Genomic DNA, 24702 nt, shown 5'->3' on the forward strand with positions numbered 1-24702 from the left:
GAAAGGGCCTTCTCTCCAGAACCACGGACCTGCTGGACACACCTAGCGCATAGCTAGTGCCAGCTCTCAAGGTAAACACTCCTGCCTTTGACTGGATGTAAAAGACCTTTTGGGATGTGAGCAGAGCTTTCACCCATCAGCCTTTTTCATGGTACAGTGCATCATGCATGACTTGCCAAGGTGCTCATAGGGAGAGGCAAAACAGTTCAATGTTGGTCTCGTATACAACCGCTTGCAGGTTATACTGTAAAACTCGTGGAGATAAAATTACAACCACAAAATCCCATCCTTTAATTTAATTGTGAAATGAATAATGTAACTGCTTACATAACTTTTTATTTTGCTTTTTCAAAGCACTTACTTGGTCAAACTGAGGGTCTTCTCCCCTCTGCAGTGACTTTGTCAACGGCTTTTCCTAAAAAACACAGAAAAAAGGAGCCATTTTAACAACTTTTGTAGGTTTTCTTATTTGTACAAAGTCAAACTGTCGAAGTTTGGTCTGAAGCTCGTAACTCCATCCGCCAGGTCCCGAGACTGTGTGGAGTATTTTTGAACGGGGACTCATTACAGCCCAGCTAATGAGAGAGCCATCAATCAGTCTGATGCCAGGCATGAGCAGCCAGGGTCAGATATTAGAGATGGGACAGGCATGACAGCTCCCATTATTACAGTGTTCTATCATCGGAGATAAAGGCCTTCATGGGGGATTTGGGTTATACACAGTCCTCTCCGGCTGTGAGGACAGTCCTGACTTCTGTATATCAGTAGTAGCACATCCTATTTGTTCCTTAAATGAAGGCTGAATGTGTTTAGATATCCAGAGCTGTTGACCAGGATGGTGAATATATTGAACATTCTGCCTGACACAGCATTGTAACACTTGACTACATACTAACACATTAACTTAGCTTCCTTAAGCATTTTAAAAGATATTTAACGCAGCTTTAGCAGGGCACACTATCTAACACACACACACACGCGCGCGCACACACACACACACACACACACCAGTAATAGGAGCATGTTTACATTGCCACCTGATCTATCCTTGCACTAATAAAAGCATCTGCTTCCCTTTACCTTTTTGCTACTCTGCTCTGCTCGATTGGTCCCTCTGCTGCCTCGTTGGCCAGACAGCAAATCACAGCACATCGTTTACTTGATGATTAATCCAAAGCAGCCAACTGTCTGATGTGTCTGACATTGACATTGCGTGGGCTGATGGTAATGTCGCTCTCTCTCTATCCTTGCAGCTGCAAAGCCAGCTAAGGCCCTGATCTGATGAACTTTTTAGTTTTTGGACAGATGCTTGCATCTTAGGACAGAAAAGTCGATGCCTCACGCACAGTCAAGCTTTAAAGGACTTTACTGCCCTTTGTGGCTGTCTGATACAGCAACACTGTTTGTATTCAATTACCTCGCAGATTTACAGCATTTTTGTTTAATGTATTATTTTTCTGCAAAATTAAATTCCTTCTGTATTTGATGAATTAACACTGACTACAGTTTGTCGAACAGGACAGATTGAGTGAAACAAATTGCCCTGAATGATGAGGATGAGCAGGAGGGACAACTGTGTGCCAACAACTACAAGGCAGGGCTAAAACAAATTACTCAGCCGAGTCTCCACTGAAGAGGAAAAACAAGGACAGACACATCCTCCCTGCAGTTCTCTAGACGGAGTTACACTGAAACGACGGGGTCCTCACTTTCCCTGTGGTAATTAACACTTCCCTGCAGACCGGGACCGGTGACTAACAGCTTCCTATAAATCACACTCCCTAAAAGTGGACACCACAAGTAAACCCACAGTAAATCAAACCTGTGCAACCTGCATAAAAACATTGTAAATAGTATCCACACCATCTTTTTGTTTACCACATTCAGGTTTCATTTACACAACAATAAATGGTAAGTATTTGTGGTGAACAATGCTTCAGTGACATACAGCTACAGGTTCTGCTCTCTGAGGCTTTTCTTAGTAAGATGGATCAGTTGGTCATTTGTAGTTGACTGTCAGCAGCTCTTGTATGATACTAATGTGGTTCTGGGAGCAGGTGGTGATCAGTGCGGTAGCTCTTCCCTGTCTGCCTGACTGTCTGTACACAGAATTATTTATGACAGCTGTTGTTGGCCCCGCTGATCGGCTTCAACCTCCACTGGACAAAAAGTCTCTCAGAGATTTTATTGGAAGCTCTTACCTTCATCTAACTTTCAGGAAATGTTCATTAGTCTGTATCTTTAGTGGTAATATAAAGACGAGGGCTGAACACACTAGATAGAACAGACCAAAGCAAATACATTGAACGACTTGATGATTAACATTCAAGCCGGAAGTACTTTCCTATTTAAAATATCAGGCATTTGACAGTTAGCTGAAAGCCTCAGAATGGTGTGATTATGATTGTGAAAAACATTCTTTGATTCTAGCGCCTTACATGAGAAGATTTGCTGCTTTTCTTTTGTCATATAGGTATCCTTCTAAGCTGAATATTTTAAGGGTCTCGTATCCTAAACGATTGATTGATTCATCTAAACAATAATCTGCAGATTACCTGCAAATGAAAATAATTTATACTTTACCCTCCTGTAAAGTAACAGTGCAGTTGTTGTGAGGTAGATATGAATCCATTCATACAGAATGTCTCTGTAAACCCTGCAGCAAAGTAGAGACTATGTACGATCACTTACAAAACAACCTGGAACTGCTATGTTGATAAACGCTGAAGCCTGTAAACACTGTAAGTACGCACGATGAAGCTGGCGAAATATTCCCCATTTTGTCCCAAGGCTGCTTCCTTCCTTTGTGCTGATGGAGCCGCCGCTTCACTCAAAACCAGCAGGCTTTTAGCTGACGGCAATTCCATATGACAACGTAGTTAACATGTCCGCTTTTATGTGTGTGAGACTCAGTTGCACGGCCAAGGCCTTGACGGTATTATATCACTTTGAATTTGAAACTGTTACTGGCTTCATTAGCAGTGAGTCAGGCAGTTGGTTGTTACAAAAATATATAATCAGTATACTTTGAATTTATCATAAATCAGATCAAAGTTCAAAGATGAACACAATGCAGTGTGTAGGTTGGTAGAAAAAAACCTGAGTAGCAGAACTTAGTTTTGTCTTCCTTACTCTCCAATTAATTATCTCACCCCCCCCCCCCCCCCCCCCCCAAATAATGATCTTGTGACTCAAGCTGTAGTTTGGTTACCACTGGACTAAACTACCAAACTCTACATTATTAGTTCGTTAAAACAAAATCATCTCAAGCTACGGCAGTAAAATGCTTCATTAGCATTAATGTATTGGTAATTACAATCAAATATTGTTATGTATAATAATATATCAGTCACAGAGGACATTTTTATGCAGAATGAGTACATTTTTCTAATAATATGTACTGTACCGTAACTTAAGTAGATTTTAATTATTTTAACTGGTAATGAAGCACTTTTTCGTTTTTTACCGCTGTATCGGTACTTTTACTTCGGTAAAGAATCTAAATACTTCTTTCACCACAGTTTGTAATTCATTCATGTCAAGCCAGCTCCTGTTATCTACCGATCTATGAGGCTTCCTGTCTGACCCTGTTATAGCGGTTCACAACCTGGGGGTCGGGACACCCACAAGGGGTCATGAGATGGTTAACAGGGCAGCAAATAAGACAAAAAAAAACAAATGAACCTTAAAAGCAATGTGCTTATGTTGGGGACTTTGCTCCAACCTTTGCTTTTTACTTCCTGAATAATTGAATACAGTTTTACCTCTAAAATTATTCAAATGGAACAATCTTAAACATCTTTACTCAAGCTGTGTTTGAATTGCACACTATTTATATTCATGCAACCTCTGACGAGCAGTGATAACATCTGATCTTTCTTATTTTGTGTCAACTTCTGAAGCACGTGACAATCTCCACAGATCTTTAAAAATATCAACAACAGCCAACCACCACAGGACACAAAGAGCAGTAACGTCTGACCACTCACCAGCGGCTCGGCCATGATGAAGCGGATCTTGCGCTCTGACATGGTGGTGAAGTTGGCGAACAGGCTCTTGAGGACGTACTCGCCCGGCTTGCTCTCCGGGTCAATGCTGATGGGCAACATGGCCGGTGGGCCCTTCTCTCCCTGAGGACAGCAGACTGGAGGGATGGGGGGTTTGCTGAATCCGTTCCCCACAGGCGAGGCTGCGGAGAAAGAAAAAGCATGAGATGGTAAACAACGTTGTCAGGTCGAACATTTCCTATTCAAGCCCAAATGAGTGGGACAGGACCAGCCACCGATCTGTTTACGAAGAGAGATCACTGAATAGAGTATTACTGTGAAGCTTCCAAACATGGACATGAAGTTCCCAACATGTTGAACATTCCTGAGGGAGACGGTCCAAAGGGCACTGGCTTGCCCCGAGTCTGCTCTTTCTTTCCTACTGCTACAGTGAACACAGCGCATATGGATATTAAAACACCATGGACAGCAGCTGGTGTTTTCATTTCGTACCAAAGATGTCATTGCCCTTTGAGGGAAGTAAAACATCTTGTGCATGTGACCATCCTTCAATGATGTGGGCCCACGTTTAATTACGGATGGCCTGGCTTAGGCCGTAAAAACCACGCAAACTAACACACAAGTTAAAATGTACCTCAGCGTTACACTCCGCTGCTTCCAGACACAAAAGTGCTAAATATAGTGAAGAACCGCTTACAAACATCTCATTAGAACTGTGAGATTTTTATTTAGCCTGAAACTCTGCAAGCACTAACTGCAGGTCCACCTCACACACTGCCATAAATCTAACGTGTTAAATATTCAGAGACTTACTAATAAATAAATGGGACTGGACAGAAATCACATCAGCAGCGGCAAAGATCAGCCTGCACTGTGTCAGGAGAACAATACATCTGTCAAAGTATCATATCAAACACCAGACTTTGTGGCCAGCATGAGTTTTGTTTTCTTTGCTCGTTGAGTTACGGACTTTAACTGTTTCAAACCTTTGTTAAAAAACCGGTTTGGTTCGAGCTTACTAAGACAAAACACAGTCCATGGAAACAGCTCGGCCTTGCTGCAAAGTTATGCAAAGTGCAAATGTCATATTGAGAGATTGAATGTGAGATAAGATTATTAGAATCGGCACTTTAGCATACTGTAAGCCTGCACATCATGTTTAAGCACATCACATGCAGATCCGTCGAACCTTGAAATTGAAGTAATTTATGTATTCATGTTGAGACGAGACAAAAACCTACAGTGTGTATTAAAAAGAGGAATCACACAGCTGGTAATTTAATCTAATTACTTTTATAGTCTGCCAAAAGAGGAATCACACAAACAGGAGCATCAATTTTCTTGCAGATCAAAGGATAGGAGGATAAAAGCGGCTCTAATGAATTACCTAAACTGCTTTACTCAGAACTTTTACCTCTTTACAGGTAGTTGAAAGAAACTGACAAATGCACTCAAAGGAACGGGGAACTGAGATGCACATCGGCACAAAAAAAAGACAGGAGATGAGCGAAGTTCCAATGAGCATATTTCAGAGGCTGTGCAGTTAGAATTATGTAGCTCTGACAAAGCTGCACAAAAGAAGCTGGAGAAACGCTGTGGTACCAGTAAACAGGTCTTCTTCCCCAGGTCCTTTCAGGACACAAAGCGTTTGGATATCTTTCAAGGAATGCCACGTGTGACGATCTCTCAGAACACGCTCTCCCCTCACATCTGGCAACTCAGCACCTACCCAGGCCCTTGATGAAGCTGATGACGCTGGCCTTACTCCAGCACACAGCCGTCCTGTCCATAGTGGGGAAGGAGGATATGGTATCCAGGGTTGTCCTGAATGAAGGCAAACGCTTGCTAGTGAAATCCACCGACGTCCATATCTTGTGTGTCAGATGGCACTGTCCTGCTGGGCATAGTTTCCATGGCGCGCAGAGCCGAACGGCGGGTGCGTTTTAAAAAGTGGGAGTAGCATTTGGTAAGGGAGACCACGCAACCTCTAGATCTCTCTTGTTCCCTCTCTCTCTCTCGTTCCCTCTCTCTCTCTCTCTCTCTCTCTCTCTGAGCTGCTTCTGCTATGGCTTGCTCGAGCCTTGTGACCACCCGGTGCCTTCCAAGAGTGAAGGTCAGGCAGGAATTTTTAGCCGAGGCACAGCGCGGCGACGAGGTCTAACGTGCTACGGTGGCATAGTTGTGTGACTATATTTATCCCGGGGTACACACTATACTGACAGACCACCAGAGTGTAAACACCAGTGTTGATCAGCCACTGCTTTAACTTGTACACCTTTTCAAGCACTACACTCGTTAAGGCAAATCAGATCAATCTCAGACTTTTAGGAAACTTCCCAGCAACAGAGAGTCTAGATGCAAACACGTCTGATTCAATGAACATTTTAAAGGGCACAACTTGTAAGATAAAATCAAATTGACATATCATTTTGTCAAAACGATCCCGTAATTACTTAAACTGTAAATAGAAGGTGAAGAGAGCAACCAGTGTGCATATCAAGCCCTTTCTGTTGCCCTGTCTCCACGACTCGATGCGACATGTGACTCTGCAAACAAGGAGCGCGGGCACAGTGTGCATTACATCATCGCCATGCTGGAAACACCCTGAGCATGGTGGTGCTCCCCAGAGGGCAATGCAAACAGGCTAACAAGTGTCCCTCTTGCACACACACACACACACACACACACACACACGTACACACATGTGCAAAGAATGCAGTTCCCTACTGTCCAACCAAGTAAACAACCACCTTAGCGCTTGTTTGTGAACAGAGTGGGTGGATATTTAGATACCACTGACCTCCTTCACTGAACCAGAAATACCAATGTCAACAAAGACCATTGGGAGCACTTTGTCCAGCTGCTGTGAGAAGCATTGACTCTGCATTTCTGTGAGGGATTAGTAAGCAATCTATAGGCTTTTAAATTGCATTTAATTCTCTCCTCCACCGCTGTACAGTATTGTCCTTCTAGGCTGGGTATAAAGGGACACTGTTCTTAGGTGCTCCACCAAAGGTGGGCGTTAATAAAAAAGTTTGCGTCATGTAACGTAATGAGCGGGAAAAATGTTGTCATCTGGTTTAGATTATAAAGTTTAAGGTCAAAGGAAATAACCCTGTTAACCACCAGATGTGCCACACCAACTATATTTCCATATTAAAAATGAAACAGAAGAACTCACTGGAGCTTTCATTTAATCTATGACTTAAAATCCTGGAATGCTGTTTGGAGTTGAAGCTGAAATATTTTTTGCTGAAATATTTATCAAAAGAGGAGGCAGGCAACAGCTGGAGCCAACAGAGCAGGAGTATTCATTTAAAGTTCACAGAGGTCCAGTTAGAGAGAATCTCCTCACGCAAAGGTCAGGACATCACAATAATGTCTAACTTGTGCAATGATTTAGTCCTGTATATATATTTAAGTAGCCAACAGTTGTATTAACGTCTGTATGTAGTCAACAACTGAAGTCAAATTAAATAAAAAAAGTTTTATTGAATAATATCTCAACAATATTTATCGTCAGTTTTCAAATTTAACTGGATGAATTCTAAATAATAAATACTCTTACAATAAATAAATGTTCTTCCCTCATTTCAATTACGATAAAGGATGGATGTATACAAATAAAAAAGCTTTTGAAAAATGTTTATCTTAAAATAAAGTACTTCATTGTAGAAAAATGAACTGAACTGAATTGTGCTGCAGCTTTAAATTCAGTTCATTCAGGTGTGAAGAGATGTCAATAAAAAAAACCACAATGTTATATTCTCATCTTCTAAAAAGAGAACTTCTATTCCCCTCACTTTAACATCATTGTTGGTCAGTGAATTCATGTATTAGGATTGTGATCATATTGGGCTCTTAGGTTTATTTTCTGTGCCTTCATTTTGGATGCGAGAGAAAAGATGTGAGCTTTGTCTCGTAGTGCTGCTTCACATTACCGCTTTTAATAATCGCCACGGTCTCTGAACATATGAGACACATACTGGTTTTGAGCTGTCTGTGGGAAGAATGAAGACACAAGAGTCTGTCCATTCTTGGTTAAAGACTTCTCTGACTCGCGTTCCATTCCGACTGTTCGGCCTCTCGTCCAGTTTATATCTCACTCAAGCCGCGATGCTCATCAGAATACACATATTTGATTGGCTTGAGTAGCATCACGTGATATGACACAGTTTGAGTGTCCCAAAAACAAACAAAAAAAATGGGGAGAGTGATTACAAACCTCAGTCTGAAACTATTGACCATCAGCCCTGTTTTAGCCAGCTGACATCATGCTTGAAATGGCTGCCTGCTGTGAGGGAGCGTTTCATCTATAAAAGTCCTCGACCGTAAAAACGCCTGCGTCTGTCTCTTCCAGCTAAACGGAAGGGATTCGTCTATGAATAACTTCTGCAATTTCATTCACCGTTGAAACACTATTTTTAGCTCCTCAAAAAAAGAGCACAAGTATTGCACAGCAAAACATATAGCGTCGAGCTACAACACAGAGGAAGGATTATTTAAAAAACGTGGTCAAAATGTGAGGAAACTGCCAAACTAAACGGAAATTGAGCCACAATAGCGTTTCACAACAGAAACAACTGAACTAGACACGTGTGACTACTCATAAGAGGAGCACCGCTGTGCTCGGCTCACTGCAGCTCATCTCCTGCTCTGATTGGCTGATGGTGGACCAGCCTTCAGGCAATTAGAACACCAGACCTGACGCTGCTGCTGCACAATGCCAGTTCTGTGCTGCTGGTTGTCACCGTTTTATTAGAGCTGGACACACGGACTTATAAGAGGCCACTGGCTAAAGGACCTCGACTTTGTTTACCCTGTGGTCACAGTGCAAACAGTATCTGATAAACAGGGAAACACACACTGTTGTTTCTAGTCTTATTCAAACCTGATCAATTCGTATACATTCAGCAATTAAAAGATAAATATATGTATATATATTCTTATTTTCCAGATCAGTACATCTAAAATCCTAGTGATTATTTATACACCGTCTCTCTTGTCATCTTGTGATTCGTTACGAAACAGCGCATGTAAACGGCAGCAGAGCGATGAGATTGGGAGATCACATATTTACAATTTACGTTTAATGTTAAATGCGTAGCGGTGGGCTGCCACGGTTGGTATTGCACAATGAGTGCCTGTGCCTGTATCAGCAAAGTGACCCACTCTGAGGATTATGCAACATCATCGGGGAGATGGCTCAATGTTGAGTGTTTGGACGAGGACGGCATGTTCTGTGGTATCTCTCTTCATTCAGATTCAACAGCACAAGCTACTACGCTGCATGAGAGGCACGGCTGACTTTCTGACATAACTCACTTTGGATCTTAAGCATCATTACATGTCAGATATGTTACTAAATTGTTATTGGGGGATCTATACTGCAACTGTTTCATTGGCTGAGGTGACATTTCATGGTTTAGCTACAGCCACTTTTCTGTTTTTTCCCCCCCAGAGAGAGTCCATCTTCATAATCCACCTCTCATATGTTACATAAAACAGAATTATGCCATGAATCGGTTGCAGAGAGGCATCCTGCTCCATCCTCGTGGGCCATGATGGGAGACAGTGGAGCTGTGAGCTCTGGACAGAATATGCAACCAAGCTGAACCTCCACTAATCCTATTACTGTCCTCACACTTAATAAGAGCTATTTAGACTCTGTTAGAGACTCACAGTCTGAAGAAAAACAAGGCTAGGAATTGAAGAAAAGCAGAATATATGATATGCATACATCAGCGGAACTTACTGCATAGTACGCAGGGTAATCGGAGTAATAGTAACTGTACCACGGCACTGTGTGCCTGTGTATAATGAGCAACTTCTTCGCAGCCAACAACTCTTGCTAGATACTTATCTCCCCGGCTGTTGCTATGAGACAATTGAAAACCTTTTGGAGTGCGGCGTTCTGCCGGTAAAAGTACGACATTTCCAAGTTTGCAGCAACTGGCGTGCTTGAACAGTCAAATCACACTCTGCTCATCCTGCAACAAGCAACAGCCCATCCTGGTCGGATCCACAACAGGAACAAGAGGCTATAAAAAGTCAGGTTCCGCAGTGGAGTCAGTCGGCTCTGTCAGCTGAGGACAAAAAACCACAACAACAGACAAACTGCTACTCACTGCCGCTCCACGATTTCAGCAGGGATTTGATGCTGATTTCAAAGAAGCCTGAGTCCTGCTGGCTAGCCATGGCTGCAGCTTGCCGTTGAGTGTCCCCCGCTTTACTTGTGGTTTCCCTCCAGTAGCAGCAGCAGCAGCAGCAGCTGAGCTGGGACCAGCATGTAGCGCCTGCTGTCACCTCTCTGTGACGCACACAATGCTGTGCTGCCGAGACCCTGAGAAAACACAGTGGCACTGCTCTACTCCTCCTCTTGTGTCCTGTCCTTGGCTGTCAGCCCTCTCTCTCTCTCTCTCTCTCTCTCTCCCCTTCCTCTTACTCTCTCTCTAAAGCCGTGGCAGGCGGTGGGCGGCAATGCAAGCTCCCTTTAAATAACTGCGCGGAGGCTGAGAGTGCAGGAAGCAATCCTCTTAGCGGAGTGCAGTTAATAATAACCACTGTTTGTCTGCGTGCAGGGCCCGATAGCGATGACATCGCTGGGCCTGTGCGTCTTTCAGCGTGACTGGGAGCATCTGACAGGCCACCGCCACTGACAGAGGAGATCGAGAACGCGGGAAGTATGACACATAGCAGCCAACATCTGTGAGAGCGGCAGAAAGAAGAAGGCACCAAAGTGATCAGCGGGCAGACGGGATTAACTGCACACAAGGGATCTGCATGGGAGCAGGGGCTGACTGTTGGCTTTTAACCCTTATCTGCCTTAACAGCACCAAGTATAAACATATTATTGAATCATCTATATTACTATTAATTATCAGTTTATCTGAAAGAAAAAAAAAGTCCAAAAGTATTCATTTAAAAATGCTAAAATATGAAGTAAAAGGACAAATAAATAATTTATTTCTGTCGATCAACTATTTTTAACCAACCAGTTTACAAATGTGATTAATAATTACTTGTGTAATAGTTTCATCTGTATCATTATCATTCATTATGTCTTAAAATCATGCAGCACCTTTTCTCTCATTACTGTTATTTGCATCAATTAGGAGATATGTACTGCAGGCATGTTGAATATGTGATATAAAACACTTTTACATTTTCAATTCAGATCTGTATTTTCAGCCATTTAAAAAAATACACATTATTGTTGCTTTTGGCATGCAACAATTAAATCCAGTCCTCACAACCTTTTTCTGCGTATAAAGCAGATGCATGTCATCAACCATATGGACCAAACGGCACATCCTTCAATCCCCCCCTCACTCTACTGTCCCCTCAGCGCTCTTAGCATAATCCTACCAGGACTCTGTCCGTCCATCAAGCGACAGCCACTTGACCTTCCTTACATAACACACTCTGTGACGGAGAAGCCATCGCTGGTTGCCGCAGTGTTTGGTAAACACACATTTCAGGGCCTCAGGTGTCCTGACTCTACCCAAGAAGTCCGTGCTGCCTGGCTGCTCCTACAGGATGTCCCTCCCTCCCACAGCGGTGACTGTGTTTTCATTTTGCCACCACATAATAAACCGCCTTGTGCGAAAGTGCTGTTGTGACTTGTGCCATCATTCATGAGGGTTGTGTTTGCAACCTCTTGCGCTTCCTGACAAGCTCATTCATTTTGTCACGCCGTAAACGATTAACATTACAAAGGGACACGGAGTCAGAGAGCTTTGAATGTGTGAAGAAGCTGACTGGTGACAAAGTGTACACTTTGCGGAGCAGTTCTGCTGGTTGTGCTAATGAAGTGTGTGTGAAATCGGCATTAAAGGGGAAATACTGCAACTTGTGATCACTTTTAAGTTGAACAGGGTATTGAATAATACATGAAAGAATAGACACCTTAGGTGGGACCGGATGAAAAGTACTATATGTCTAATCTTTGTGGCTGCTACAGATACTGTAACTCACATCTTACCTGAACTGGTGCTGACACTAACACAATTCACATGCAGACGATATTTTTGGTGAAAATTGCACATTCATATTCATACTATTGACCCGGCTATTTTTTGGCTTAGTTCGTCTGCGGTGTCGATTAATGTGCTTATGCCTTGATATAATGAAGAGAGTAAAAAGCTCCACATGTATCCTGGTGAACATTACAGCTTCTTCTAAAATAAGCAAATCTTCAGATGTTACCAGTATTTTTGCCCTATCAGCAAACATCTCCCCACCCTAATACAATGAGCCAACATTAGCATTTCTAACTAGTTTATACGGGATCATTCTGACAGTTAGAGGACAAACTCTGCAATCATCATCTCTCTCTGTAAACTTCAAGTAATCTGATAACGATAACGTTGAGAATTCTGCAAAGCAGCTCTGTTATAGATATGATCAGGGCGTATTCAGAAAGACCTCTTTCACTTATTACATGTACTGTATGTTTATATCTGTACCAAAATCAACACAAACACCGATAAGAAATATAGTCTAATCACACTAAATTTGACTTATTATGGGCAGTTGCTTGTCCTTTTATGGTCACAGCATAATACTACTTGACTTCTCCATCAGTAATAATCAGGTCAGCCTGACTTGTCCATTAAGAGGGCCTCTGTAGGGCAGACGGTTATGTAATTCCCTCGTAGAATAATTGTAGACGTTTTACAACAAGGCTGCTAAACAGGAAAAAGTTAAAGTAGAGGCGTACCGATGGAGATATCTCCTAAGCTTCCTGTTGTTTGAGAAGCAGTAGTAACTTTAGTCGACTTGTCTCTCAGAGAGATTCAAGGTGACTGAACTAGACAGCCATGACTCAGACTGTACGCTTCCACAGATATCTAAAAAAAAAAAAAGCACATGTAATGAATATGCCAGAGAAGACAACGCACTGTTTTTATCGCACCACACCACATCATCCAGGAGTGGATACCATGAAAATATCAGACCTAGTGTCACTCTGAAGAAGATTAAATACCATGTTTATGGCAGAACGCCTTATCGGTAAATCTCTAAACTTGTCGGCACAACTGCTGCCACACATTTAGAAAAGCACTGATAGTTTGCTGGCACACCGGATAGGATCAGTGTCACTGCGTCAACAAAAACTACTTCAGTAATACTTCCATAATTACCAGGTTTGTTTATAGGCAGCTTCAGCAGCGTCCGCGTTCAGTCTCGAAGCAACATGTTTGGCAGATGAATAAATCAGAAACGCATTGCTGACCACAAAAAAGATCGTAAGCATTTTTTGCTTAATTAGGCTTTAGGTGGGCGATGGCTCCGACACATTAAGCACTTATTAAAAGCATTATCAGGCTCTGATGGAGGTCAGGAATGTGAGGTATGTCTGTCCAGTTCAGCCATCTTTGTGGTTATCAAGCTCTAACACTTGACTCCCTCTCGCTCTTACTCTCTGGCCCTGGTGCCCGTTGTTTCTTCATCTTATTCTCTTTTTTTTTGGGTCACATATTCCTCAAAGTCCCTACTTTCTCTAAGTCTTTACTGTTTCATGGATGCTCACTTTTCTAAATACACAAGGAGTACAGACATTTCGGAAAGTGAGGTCAGACAGAAAGCTAATTTGTGAACGTGAGCTCAATAATATCGCAAATAGTGTCTTGCACCGTCTGACTCCATTATTAACAAGCAATCACATTCCTAGGTGAGCATGACAAATACAGTGGGGAGGTGAGGTATTTCACAAGGTGCCGATGGCAGTAGCAGCTGAACTGCTGCTACTGCCTTTCGCACCAGATTTTTCAAAAGACACATTGCTCCCAGATGAAAAACTTGAATTTTTGAGGCGATTAACACAGCTTCACAGAGTCAAAGTCGGTACCTACTTTCAAGAATGGTGGGCCTCTTCTTATGGCGCATCTTTTTAAACTTCCCTCTGAAGTCCCTGGGTGGGAATGGATCCAGAGGTGAGCTGGCAATGCGCCCCAGCACAACCTCATCCAGTCCCTCAGAGCAATCCGTCTCACTCTCAGCCATGTCACTCACAGCACTCTCCTCTAAAGACATGTTGGATGGCAGGGAGCCCACATCTACTTCTATCATTCTTTCAAAGAAGTCATTTGAAGCTGTGCCAGGTTTCCCCCTCTTTTTTTTTTTTGAGTGTAGTGTCTATTTTTTCTCTTTCCTTTTCCGTCCTTGCAAACCTCTCGGGCAGGTCGGGCAGCGATTTTTCTTGCTGTTCAGAGATGCAGCCAGAGCTGTCAGCTTCGGTCTGCTGGTGTGTTTTAACCCCTGCACTTGTCAGGGCAGTTCAGCGAGTTACAGTAACATTCATGAATTGGGCAGCTATTGAATTACCTAAACAGCCCCTCCTCTTTTCAGCAAAAAGGCAAGAGGCAGAGAAGAGAGGGGCAAAGTCATAACTAAATAGGGTGGGAGAGGGAAAGAGAGGCCGCTGTGACAGCTACAACATCCCCACCTACTGCATGCCCACGAGGCATTCCTGAATAAATATCCTGTATTTGTTTTGGAGTCCACACATCAAAGTCACTCATGTCTTGCCTCTGGCAGCGTTAATGAGGCGCAAACTCATTACCAGCATAAATGAGAAGATCTAAAAGCCGCACAATAACTGACAGAGAATTACACCCTCTTCGAAAAAAGTCCCCACTGGTTCCATCAGTTCAGCACGTTGCCAGCACTTTCTGCTAAATCCAGTCTTCTGTGCTGAGAACCATGCTGTCCTCCTCCCACTGCCTTAGTTCCTGCTGTTTATGGCTGGCGTCACTGAGGAAATGAGTGGAAGGTGTGAAACCATCAAGTGATAGGTAAGACGTAGATCCAGAGAAACATTCACACAGCTTGCTTGCCTATATGCTCTATTCAGTCTTTTTCAACCACTGAAGCAAACACTAAGTCAAACTGGACACACCTACAACATGAACCAGTTTTTCCAAGTCTGACCTACATCGGCAATACAAACACCCTGTGTACGTACGTGAAGCGAAGGCGTTTTGTTTTAGGAACAAACCGCAGTTAGAACATGGAACAACCAGCCAACACACTCTCTTTCTTTCTGTTTTTCACTGATGTGTTTTTCAAGAATTTGCGCTGCTGAACGAAACAGAGCCATGTGGCCACAATTAAAATGTCAAACATCGCACCAAAGTATCATCAGCTTCTCAAGTGACTGAACACACAGAGCTGAACTATGTCAAATAGCTGCACAACAGGGAGCACCTGGCAACAAGTCCTCCTTCAGTCTAATGAGTCCAGCAGTATTTCCACTTTTCACCCACCTGTCAAAGAGAAATGTAGCCTAAAGAAAACAGCTCCAACGGAATGCTTCTGCAGCAGCACACTTGAGAAAACTGTCAGAAACAACAAAGTGCATTCATCATGTTTCCATCACACCTGCAGAGTCTGAATTATAAGGATCTATGAGTCCTGGTCCTGGTCCTGACCTACATACAAGAACCAGCATGTTGTCACAGTAAATAACAAGCAGAGAATAGACATGTAAGGACACGCTTTGTTTGGGGTTAAAGGACACGATCCCCAGTCAGTAGACCAACAGTAGGAATCCTTAATGTCAGACACATATGTATATTCAAGTGTTTTACTTTGTTTGATTTACATTTTGAAGACTTTATTCATATTTCTACTATTTTTTTTTATCAGGAATTATTGTCCCCTTCGATAAAATATTATGTAATGAGAAACCCTAAACATTAAAAGATTCCGAGTATCTGAGGCACATGCCACTGTGTAGTATTGTAATGTAGTATTACTGTAAACAACAGGAGCTAGCAAAGGATGCTGCAGTAACAGTGCACCCTCTAGTGTTGAACAAAGATACACTGACAAGTAATACCATAATTAATGGAAGAATTCTTGCACACACACACACACACACTCACACACACACACATACAATGTGCAGTTACTCTCTTGCTGAGTCTATTATTAACCAGAATTCGGCTAAATAAAAGTTGCAATGCGTCACCATGATACCAGCAGTCCCAGTCATCGTTCAGTACTGTTTCTGACTATTATTCCTCTTTACCAATAATAATTAGCCTTTCTGTCTATTGACAGATACAACTGGAGCTGATGCAACTTTCTCAATCAAATGAAATATATTGCAAAATGTGGATATGTCAATAATAAAAACAACAACAACTTTCATTTGTGAGGGAACGGCCTCGCTTTTGTGTGAAATGTTCTAACTAATTGTGAATTGTTTGAGCTTTATCTGCAGGATGTTATAATGACAATGGTTATTATATTATAGCAGCTTACAACTTTATTACGATCTATAAATGTCAGCAACAAAACACCCACTAGATCTAATATGCACTTTATAAATGAGAGTGAATATAAAACTACGACTGTACTTTATGCATCCAGGAGAAAAATCAACCAACAACAAGCTGGAAAACAATGCACTAAGAAATAAGCCTTCATAAGCTAGTAGTACTTACTTATATATACTCACATCTGTCAAGTCTGGAAACAAACTGAACTAATTACAAGTTGACCCATAAAACCCACTACAAACTGTGAAGTTAGGCCCGTGTTTGTCTCATCGCACGTGTCAGAATGTGGAGCAGACCAGGACAGCCTGATACTGAGAAACGAGGTCGGAGTCGTCGCGGCCGCTGAAACACCCTCCGGCTGAGACAGAAGGCTGTTTCCATGGTGAGTGGTGAGACACATTTAGCTTTGCACAGGCAGAGCCCAACATGATGAATAATTGATAGATATCAGGCCGCTAATGTTAGCACAAACCAGCTGAAGGTTCATTGACTCTTCAGTCGCACACTCGTGCAACAAGTAGACAAACCCAGGCAGCACAGTGTGGGAACTGCTGCAGCCTCCAAACGACTGTTGCGTAACACACTTAGTGGCTTCAAGTGATCAAATATTGGTGAGCATGAAATGTGCCACCGAAGGGCATTTCATTTCGATGTTTTTCTCTACACTCGACACTCGGAGAAGAAGCAGCATTAAGTGACAGTGTTTAAACGTTTTGCAAATCTCTTGAAAGTGGAAGTAATTTGCATAATAACAACCTAACACCACATGGGATCAACCTTTTCCAAATTGTATTTGTCAGACATGCCTCATAGTCTCAGACATTTAATCCATCCTTACATTTGACGTACATAACTTCCCGTAACAGGTAAAGGAGAACACAAGGAGCCAGCACAGCATTACATGGTCGGTTCTCTGCACGGATCTGGGTCTGGGCTGGGTCAACACACAAAAGGACTATTCAAGGGCTGCAAACAAGTCCACAATCTGCACCTGTTCCCTGCTCTGCCGGCCTATTATCAACCTGGGGAGGGAGGGGCTTCACACTGAACACACTGAGGCCTCTGAAAACAAGAGACCAGGTGAGGTGAACGCAGCGCGGATCAGTTACAGTGAGGCGATTATGTTCGTGTGTTTGTGTGCATCAACAGGATTGCCTTGCTTTTTTGGGGTAAAATCACTTCTCTATTTCCCCAGATGGATATTTGAGCATTTGCCCAGCATGGTACGCTGACTAACTTTAAAGAAGGTGTTCACCAGCGATTCAGTCTTTTTTCGGCAGGTGGATAGCTCGGGGGTTTATCCGTGTAACTCAGAAGGGATCATAAATATCAAAAAGGAAAGATATGTTTAGTTGAGTTGTTAAAGCCTTCATTTTATCACTGCCTACAGGCATGCACAAACTCTGACGAGGAGAGAGGGAGAGAGAGAGACTGGAAATCTTTAAATGCACTCTTCTTCTGTGCTAAAGACGCCTGCCCCTCTTGGAAGAAGATCAATTTGAAACTGTTTTGAAAAATGTATTTCTCGCCTGTGTTTTTATTGATTTCACAACTTAAAAAAAAATCTTCAATCCTATTGAACTGAAGAGGAATTGCTGCACTGAATTTTAAATTATAATGTTCTGCCTCATTACAATTTAATCATATTGACAGTAGGGAAATCATTTTGAAGCAAAGTTTGACAGCGTGAAAGTTTTTGTGAGAGAGAATTTTAAATGTTGACTTCGAGAAAGAACACTGCAGGACCTCTGCTCAAAAAGTCCATGACTGCTCATTGACAACGGAAATACTATAAGAAAACCAAGCACCATTCAAACATCCATCAAGGGTCAACCAGGGGGCTGCAGTCTAGCCCAGCATGCATGAGGCTGGAGAGGGGACATCCTGGGGGAAGGCCGGGGCTACAGGAACACATATTCATAACTGTACAGTTTCCATTTTTTTTTCAAGCTGAAGGAATCAGGCTTTGATCATTTAGGAGGTTGCTGAGAGGGAAACGTGCATTTTAAGGTCATTAGCTACATTTGCAGGCAATAAAGAGACCCACTTGATGTTTGTGAAACAAACTGTTCAAATTCCCCAAAACATTATTTTCATTGGAATGTTATTTTCCCAATGAAAGACACCGCCCTCTTCGGGTAATCACTTTTAAGGACCTTCAGCTAAAAGTTTATTCAGTACAGCATGCAGTGCTTTAAAGGGGAACTACGCCCATTTTCAAAATGCCCACATGTTAATCCTATGGTCTAATACAATCCCAAAATAAAAAAAACTCTCTCCCAAATTTAAAAACTAGAGTGCTCAAGTGTAAAGTGTGGAACTGCTCCATAGACAATACATTGGTGAGATATGTTACAGAAGACACTGAGAGCACCCAAGGAAATGTTCTGAGTATATGGGTACATTTCTGTTTCACCACAATAGAGTGATGCTCATATATGGGTTAAAAAAGAAAACAAACATCTGTGGATTCACAATGTCATTCTCCCACTCACTGTCTCTGTAGCAGCTCCAGACTTTGTACTTGATGACAGCACAACTTAGAGACTGAGACTTCTTCTCTGTTTCCTGGCTTTGAGAGAGAGAGAGTAGCTCGTGTTCACAGTTATTGACTGAACTTTCCTAGGCCGTGGAAATAACGTATTGGAGTTGTTAATTTAGGTGGTGTTTCCCTTTAAGATCGGGTTTCTTTTAGAAAACAAATGGCTAAAACTCAATTTGGCGACATTTTGTGTTACAACTAATCTCCATTAAAGACTTCTTATCTCATCTTTAAAATGCAATTTAATAAGACTCTGACTCCAATTTAGGCCAATTAGAGCAACCAGACTAGAAAGACCTCGTTACTGAAAAAAAACCTGCAGAGACAAAAAGAAAATTAGCTTGAAAACAACACGAGAGTTACTGCGCCAGAAGATGAACGAGTAAAAAAAAAAAAAAAAAAAGCATAAACTTCGACAGACTTGTCAACATTTGGAAAGATGATACATACCTTCGACTACAGCAGGTGCGTTTGTTTTGCTTACTCCATCTCCACTCGAGAAGTGGTTCCAAGTTTGACACTCAGCGTCCCTTCAGGCGATCCACTTGTTCAGATGCACTTCTCCGCCTCGGTCTCCCTCCATCAGCTCTGCAGAGACAGACTCCGCCCCCAGCAGCCACCCTGCTCACGTCCTCCTGAATAATGAAGCACTCGCAAAGCGTTGGCTTTCTGCAGTCTGCACGATGGCCTGGCTCAGGGCCATGTCAGCCGCTCTCGCACACATCTGCGGCCCAGTGCTTCGTTCCACAGGGAGGCCTACTCACAGTGATGTGCACAAATAAAATAGAATCACGAAGAATGGTAAATTCCACTATGGTGTTCAGCAGTCAGTAGAAACCTAATATATATATTCATATGGTGCAAAAAAATCGAATTAAAATAAATATTCTTGCAAATTTACTCCACGTGCATGTAGAATCTATGGTAAACCCTTTTCAAGTGATTCTTATTTTCATGCAAACAGCTAATTTACCTTTCTTGTAATGCATTTGACAATATAGTTACCTATTTAATGATTATTGTTGTGGGGACATGTACGGATCAATGCTATATACCACTGCATTTATTGTTTGTTTTTAATAGTTGGCCCATTATGGATGGATGGGCCTTTGCACAAATACATAACTCTACAGGAAAAAACATGAAAACTTAAAGTTATTACAAAGAAAAACAATGTTATAATTAAGATACCATAGAACCAAAAAAAAAGGACGATGAATGAAAGCTCTTTAAAAATGGGTTAAAAAGTTTATTATTTAGTTATATTTGTATATACTGCTGCAGCACTGCTGTATACACATAGCTGGTGCATGTTGAGAGTTTTGCTAATAGACTGAGTTTCCTGGCTTGTCTGCCATTTCAACTCCACAATTTGTTTTCCTTGAACAAATTTGTTTACGGTTGCACAACAAATCAATAAGAAAGGATTATGAAATAGGAAAACAATCTCAGTGACAAAATTCAGGAAATTTGTGCCACCAAACCTTTGCCTCAAACCATATTATGTGGAAGAGTTAGACATTAGCCTGAATGTGATAAACACAGTGGGTGATAATTGTATTGATGTGTACAGTGAGTGGGACCGCCGCTTTGAACGTTCAGTGAAATCTATGAAATGAGGATCCAGCAGATGGCGTCAAAGAACACGACAAAAGCAGAAATAGCCTTGGGGAAAAAAGGGGTGAAGAGCAACGCCACTGACACGCATGTTTGGAAATAATAATAATAATAATAATAATAAGCCTGAGAAGTGTAGGAGAGAATGATTATCAAAAAAGATTTTAGGAAAATAGGATTAGGAAATAAATGTGCACATGATTCTACAGCTTGGTGTTTTCTTTAGTTTACAATCGCACTTCAGACATCCACTCTTCTTGAAAAATTCTATCCACAAATATCTCTCAAACAGATGTTAAAAACTAAAAAAATGAAGGTCTGTGTTGCTTTTTAAGATCTTTGTAATGTGTGAACTCAAAGCCTGAGAGAGACACAGCTGTTGTAGATGAGAGCAGATACCCTGACAAGGCTGCTACGCCGCTCAATGGCTAGCCATCAACCTCTCAGACATCACTGTTTTAGCACTCAGGGAGAGCATGCTACTGATTCAAGATGATAGCATGCCCAAGAGCTCCGTCCAGCCCAGGACAACAAAATTGCTTTGTAGACTGTATGCACACACCAGCGCTTGTCAGTTGTCACGATGACAGCAGAGCTCCGCAGTGCCAGGGAGTTAAAAAGCACCAGGTGCACTACAAGACAAAGAAATAAATAAAAAATAACAACATCAGTTTCTTTTGAAATCACGGAGAAACGCACAGACATGTGCATGGAGAGAACTGTGGTGCTCTGATAAAGCCACCGTGTATTCATTCAGCTTGAATGAAAAGTAGGACTGATGCAATTTGCAATCACGTCTTGGAAAATGTTTTCCTGTGTGTCCTCCAAACTGAGCCAGGTGTTCTTGGCTGCAACATAATGGCTGCGGTGATAGGCTGCCCACCAATGAAATAACACATCAGTGCCACAACACAAAAGAAGGACACGATTCAAAGCAGCTGCCCCGCGGCTTTGACCCGAGTCATGTGTCCCTTTCTGGTTTCTTCGGGGAGTAGAGAGAAAATGCAGGATAAAGGAGGATGTGGATGATTGTCACAGTGCAACACTGGGCCTTGAGACGGGAACCTTTCAGCTCAGATGAAATTCTGCAAACCAATTAAAAAGAGATTCCATAAACCAGCTGTGAAAGCCATGACCCACACAGACATGCATAAAATCACATTAGCCACATCTTCTTCAAAGTAAGCCATGTTTTACTTTCCACTTGGAGAAAGCACAGTCAATGCATACTTGACATTTTTTCCAGGTTTATTCTGTGGCTGCTGATACTCCTGCAGCACCGCCACATGGGATTTCTTGCTATAATATGAAAGTTTTCCGCATGGCACCCACCTCACAGCTGAGAGTCGGAGGCCTGATGACCCCTCGATTCATGCATTGCCTCTTCTAATGGAGAATACCAGTTCCTTTGAAACCTTTGAGTTATGGCACAAGAGATCAGTCCCCCACTGAGAGGCGGCTACAGAGGGAGAAGGCACTGAAGCGGCAGGTCAGCAGTGTGGATCAGAGCTCTCGTGTCTTGCAGTGATGCTTTCACCGCATGGATCGGGCCGTGCTGCACCATCCCACAAACAGTATCGATGAGGCAACAGATGTGCTGTGCCTCTTCAGCCAGCTCTGCAAATTATTTGAACAAGGACACACTGTCACGTTTTGGTGCCACAGTCCTGCAATACATTTTCTGCATTAGTTAGTTTAGACCAGTAGTATAGAGCTTGGTATTGTCATTTGAAGTCCCATCAAAAATACCCAAAAGTGAGCATCAAAAAATAGGATTAACGTTGTTCAGATAATTGGAGTCGACTGGGCTTTTTGTAATTCGTAACAAAGAGGAACTTGGCAGAATCAGCAGTGGTTTCTTGGAGAAAAGTGATGTTGGATACTGGAGAGGAGGAAAATAAGAACTGATGTGAGAGGATATGTATGAAGACTAAGAAAGAACTTCAAGGCGACTTGGGAAAGCTGGAGATTAATGTGTGGTCTTAACTGTAACAAACAACAGGTCGATGCAAATAATGGAGCTCAGACAGATGAAAAGTGTAGTCATTTTCTGTGAGCTGACAAGTGTTCAGGGTCTCACGTACTGTAGCAGGGGCGTGGCACTCTATCCTCTGCAGCCCTGTAATCTACACAGGCTGCTAAAACAGGTGTCCTTCCCATAAATATCTTGCCTAGTGTGGCGTTAAAGCTATTCTGCCACCCTCATTACGGGCTCTAATGCCACCACAGCAAAGGTGGGTTTAATGTGCATATCAAGACGATTTGTACATGAGCAGAGACGATCAACGCAAAAACAGTAAAGAGGATAATACATTCTCTAAGTGGAATTAAGAATCTACATCTCTTTGTGCAACCAAACCTGAAACCCAGTGATACTTATCCCCCACATTAAAGCATTCGCCTTCACACCATTGGTCAGAGGAGAATTCACCTTCAGTGAAGGGGCCTGAAATTTACATAGAGAGGTCAAGGAAGGACAAGGGACGGTATGCAATTAAAAGACAATATATCATAATTTTCAAATAAACCAGTAACAATTGACTTAAATGCAAATTAGGAGCTGGCATTTTCAGCCACGGCAATGATTTCCTTTTATGCACAGCTAGCCACTTGGCACACCGTGCACGGCACACTGCAGCCCCCATGCTCTGCACTACTAAGAGGACTTTAATGGGTTTTTCTTTCCACTTCAGATTGCTGAGGCCGCTTGCTGGTCAGGACATCAGTGGAGTCACACTTGTCTCGTTTGAGTGCATTTTGCGTGGTCAGCCTTTAACACACAACAATGAGGCCTTGAGGTGATTTGTAAGGAACTTTACACCCTGATCGTTTGCTTTCAGGGGGCAGCGATTTATCTACCTGTCGCAGACACTTGTGGTCAAGGCGTAAAAGGACACAAATAGAAGAGAGGTTCATAACTTTAAGTGCATATATAGCTAAGCAGCGAATTCTGCCAGCATCCCAAAACAAAAGAGGTAGTGTCCCTGAGTAGTCTTCCAGAGATGAATACATCCCTCTCATATCTGCAAACACCTGACCGATCTGTTCAATTTTCATGCTTTCCAGTGGTGGCTACTTTGCACATTGTCATTTTTTTTATTCGGAATGTTTTAGGCTTGGTTGTCAAACTGTTGATGTAATGTAATTAAGGTGAGCGATTACAAACACCGTAAAAAGAAATCACTTGAAAGATGATTGAGTGTTGCCGCCTCACTGCTGTTGGGATCTTATCACTGCTGGTAATAAATATGATGGCCTGTACATCTCTGTGTCCAATTTGCATAATCTGTGATTGTTGCATCTGATCTCTTTTTGACCTCGATGTTTCTTGTTGTCGTAACGATGGCTCTGTAATTCTTATCGACTGCTCCACATTTGATTGACGCAGCAAAAATAATCTAACTATATTAAATGGATATGAGTTCCAGATGAAAAACAGCTGGAACATCTGTGCGTTCGCGTGTGTGCGTTCGTAGGAGCAGCATCAGTCTCACTGTTAGACGGAGGTGAGGTACTGTGTATGATTTTCCTGGAAATGATGCTTCAATTCATCATCCCCTCTCTGTCTGGTTTCAATCTGTCCTCTACCTGCTAATCTCCCCTGGAGGATTGGAAGGCCTGGGCCTGGCACAAAGGCGTGCAGGAAGGCCGCTTGTTTATCTTTGATTTTATCAACAATCTGCTTCTCTGGAAATATAACACACCAAGAGACAACCCAGCTTCGAGTTATTAGGCTGTCTTCAAGGAATAACACTCAAAATTAAAAGATCCAAAAAGAAAAGAAGAGGGTGCTGAGATAGATTTAAAATCATCTTAACTAAATCATTTTAGTTGGAGATTATTATTGGGTATACGTAACTCACAGTATCTGAGGTGGAAATGTGCGATCAAATCTGCCTGGAGACACATATCTTTATATCATCTCAAGATGATATAGGACTCACAGTTGGAAAAGCATCACAGACAAGAACAAAAAATGAAACACAAATGAGTCACAATTATCTATTTGTTAATAGTCATGGAGAGGCCTCTGATAATATTAAAATGAACCTCTAATCCTACTCCATTTATTGCCATGCTACTAAGAGAGCACAAACATCTGTCTCAGAATCTGTGCATTTTGCTGCGGGTAAGCTGCTCTCTGCTTTATTTTTTTTGTGCGTGTCCAAGGCGTAGAATTTGTCCTCCGGTCGTCTCCTAATTTGATTACTGCGTACGGATCTAAAGGAAGAAGGGTAGAGATCAT

At 42.2% G+C, this 24702-nt stretch overlaps 1 protein-coding gene across 1 annotated transcript in view; it reads right to left on the reverse strand.

Moving 5' to 3' along the window:
• frya (furry homolog a (Drosophila)) overlaps nucleotides 1-10618 on the reverse strand; it is a 41746-nt gene extending 31128 nt beyond the window's left edge. Inside the window, exons 1-3 of the mRNA XM_031863821.1 lie at nucleotides 10136-10618; nucleotides 3990-4189; nucleotides 362-415 (exon numbers count right to left, since the gene is read on the reverse strand). Coding sequence (XP_031719681.1) covers nucleotides 362-415; nucleotides 3990-4189; nucleotides 10136-10205 — 324 coding nt within the window. The 5' untranslated portion in view covers nucleotides 10206-10618. The remainder of the gene's footprint in view (nucleotides 1-361; nucleotides 416-3989; nucleotides 4190-10135) is intronic.
• Between the last annotated feature and the right edge of the window lie 14084 nt (nucleotides 10619-24702).

This window comes from Anarrhichthys ocellatus, unplaced genomic scaffold (assembly GCF_004355925.1).
Source record: "Anarrhichthys ocellatus isolate YVR2014 unplaced genomic scaffold, GSC_Weel_1.0 scaffold29, whole genome shotgun sequence".
Taxonomy (NCBI): Eukaryota; Metazoa; Chordata; class Actinopteri; order Perciformes; family Anarhichadidae; genus Anarrhichthys; species Anarrhichthys ocellatus.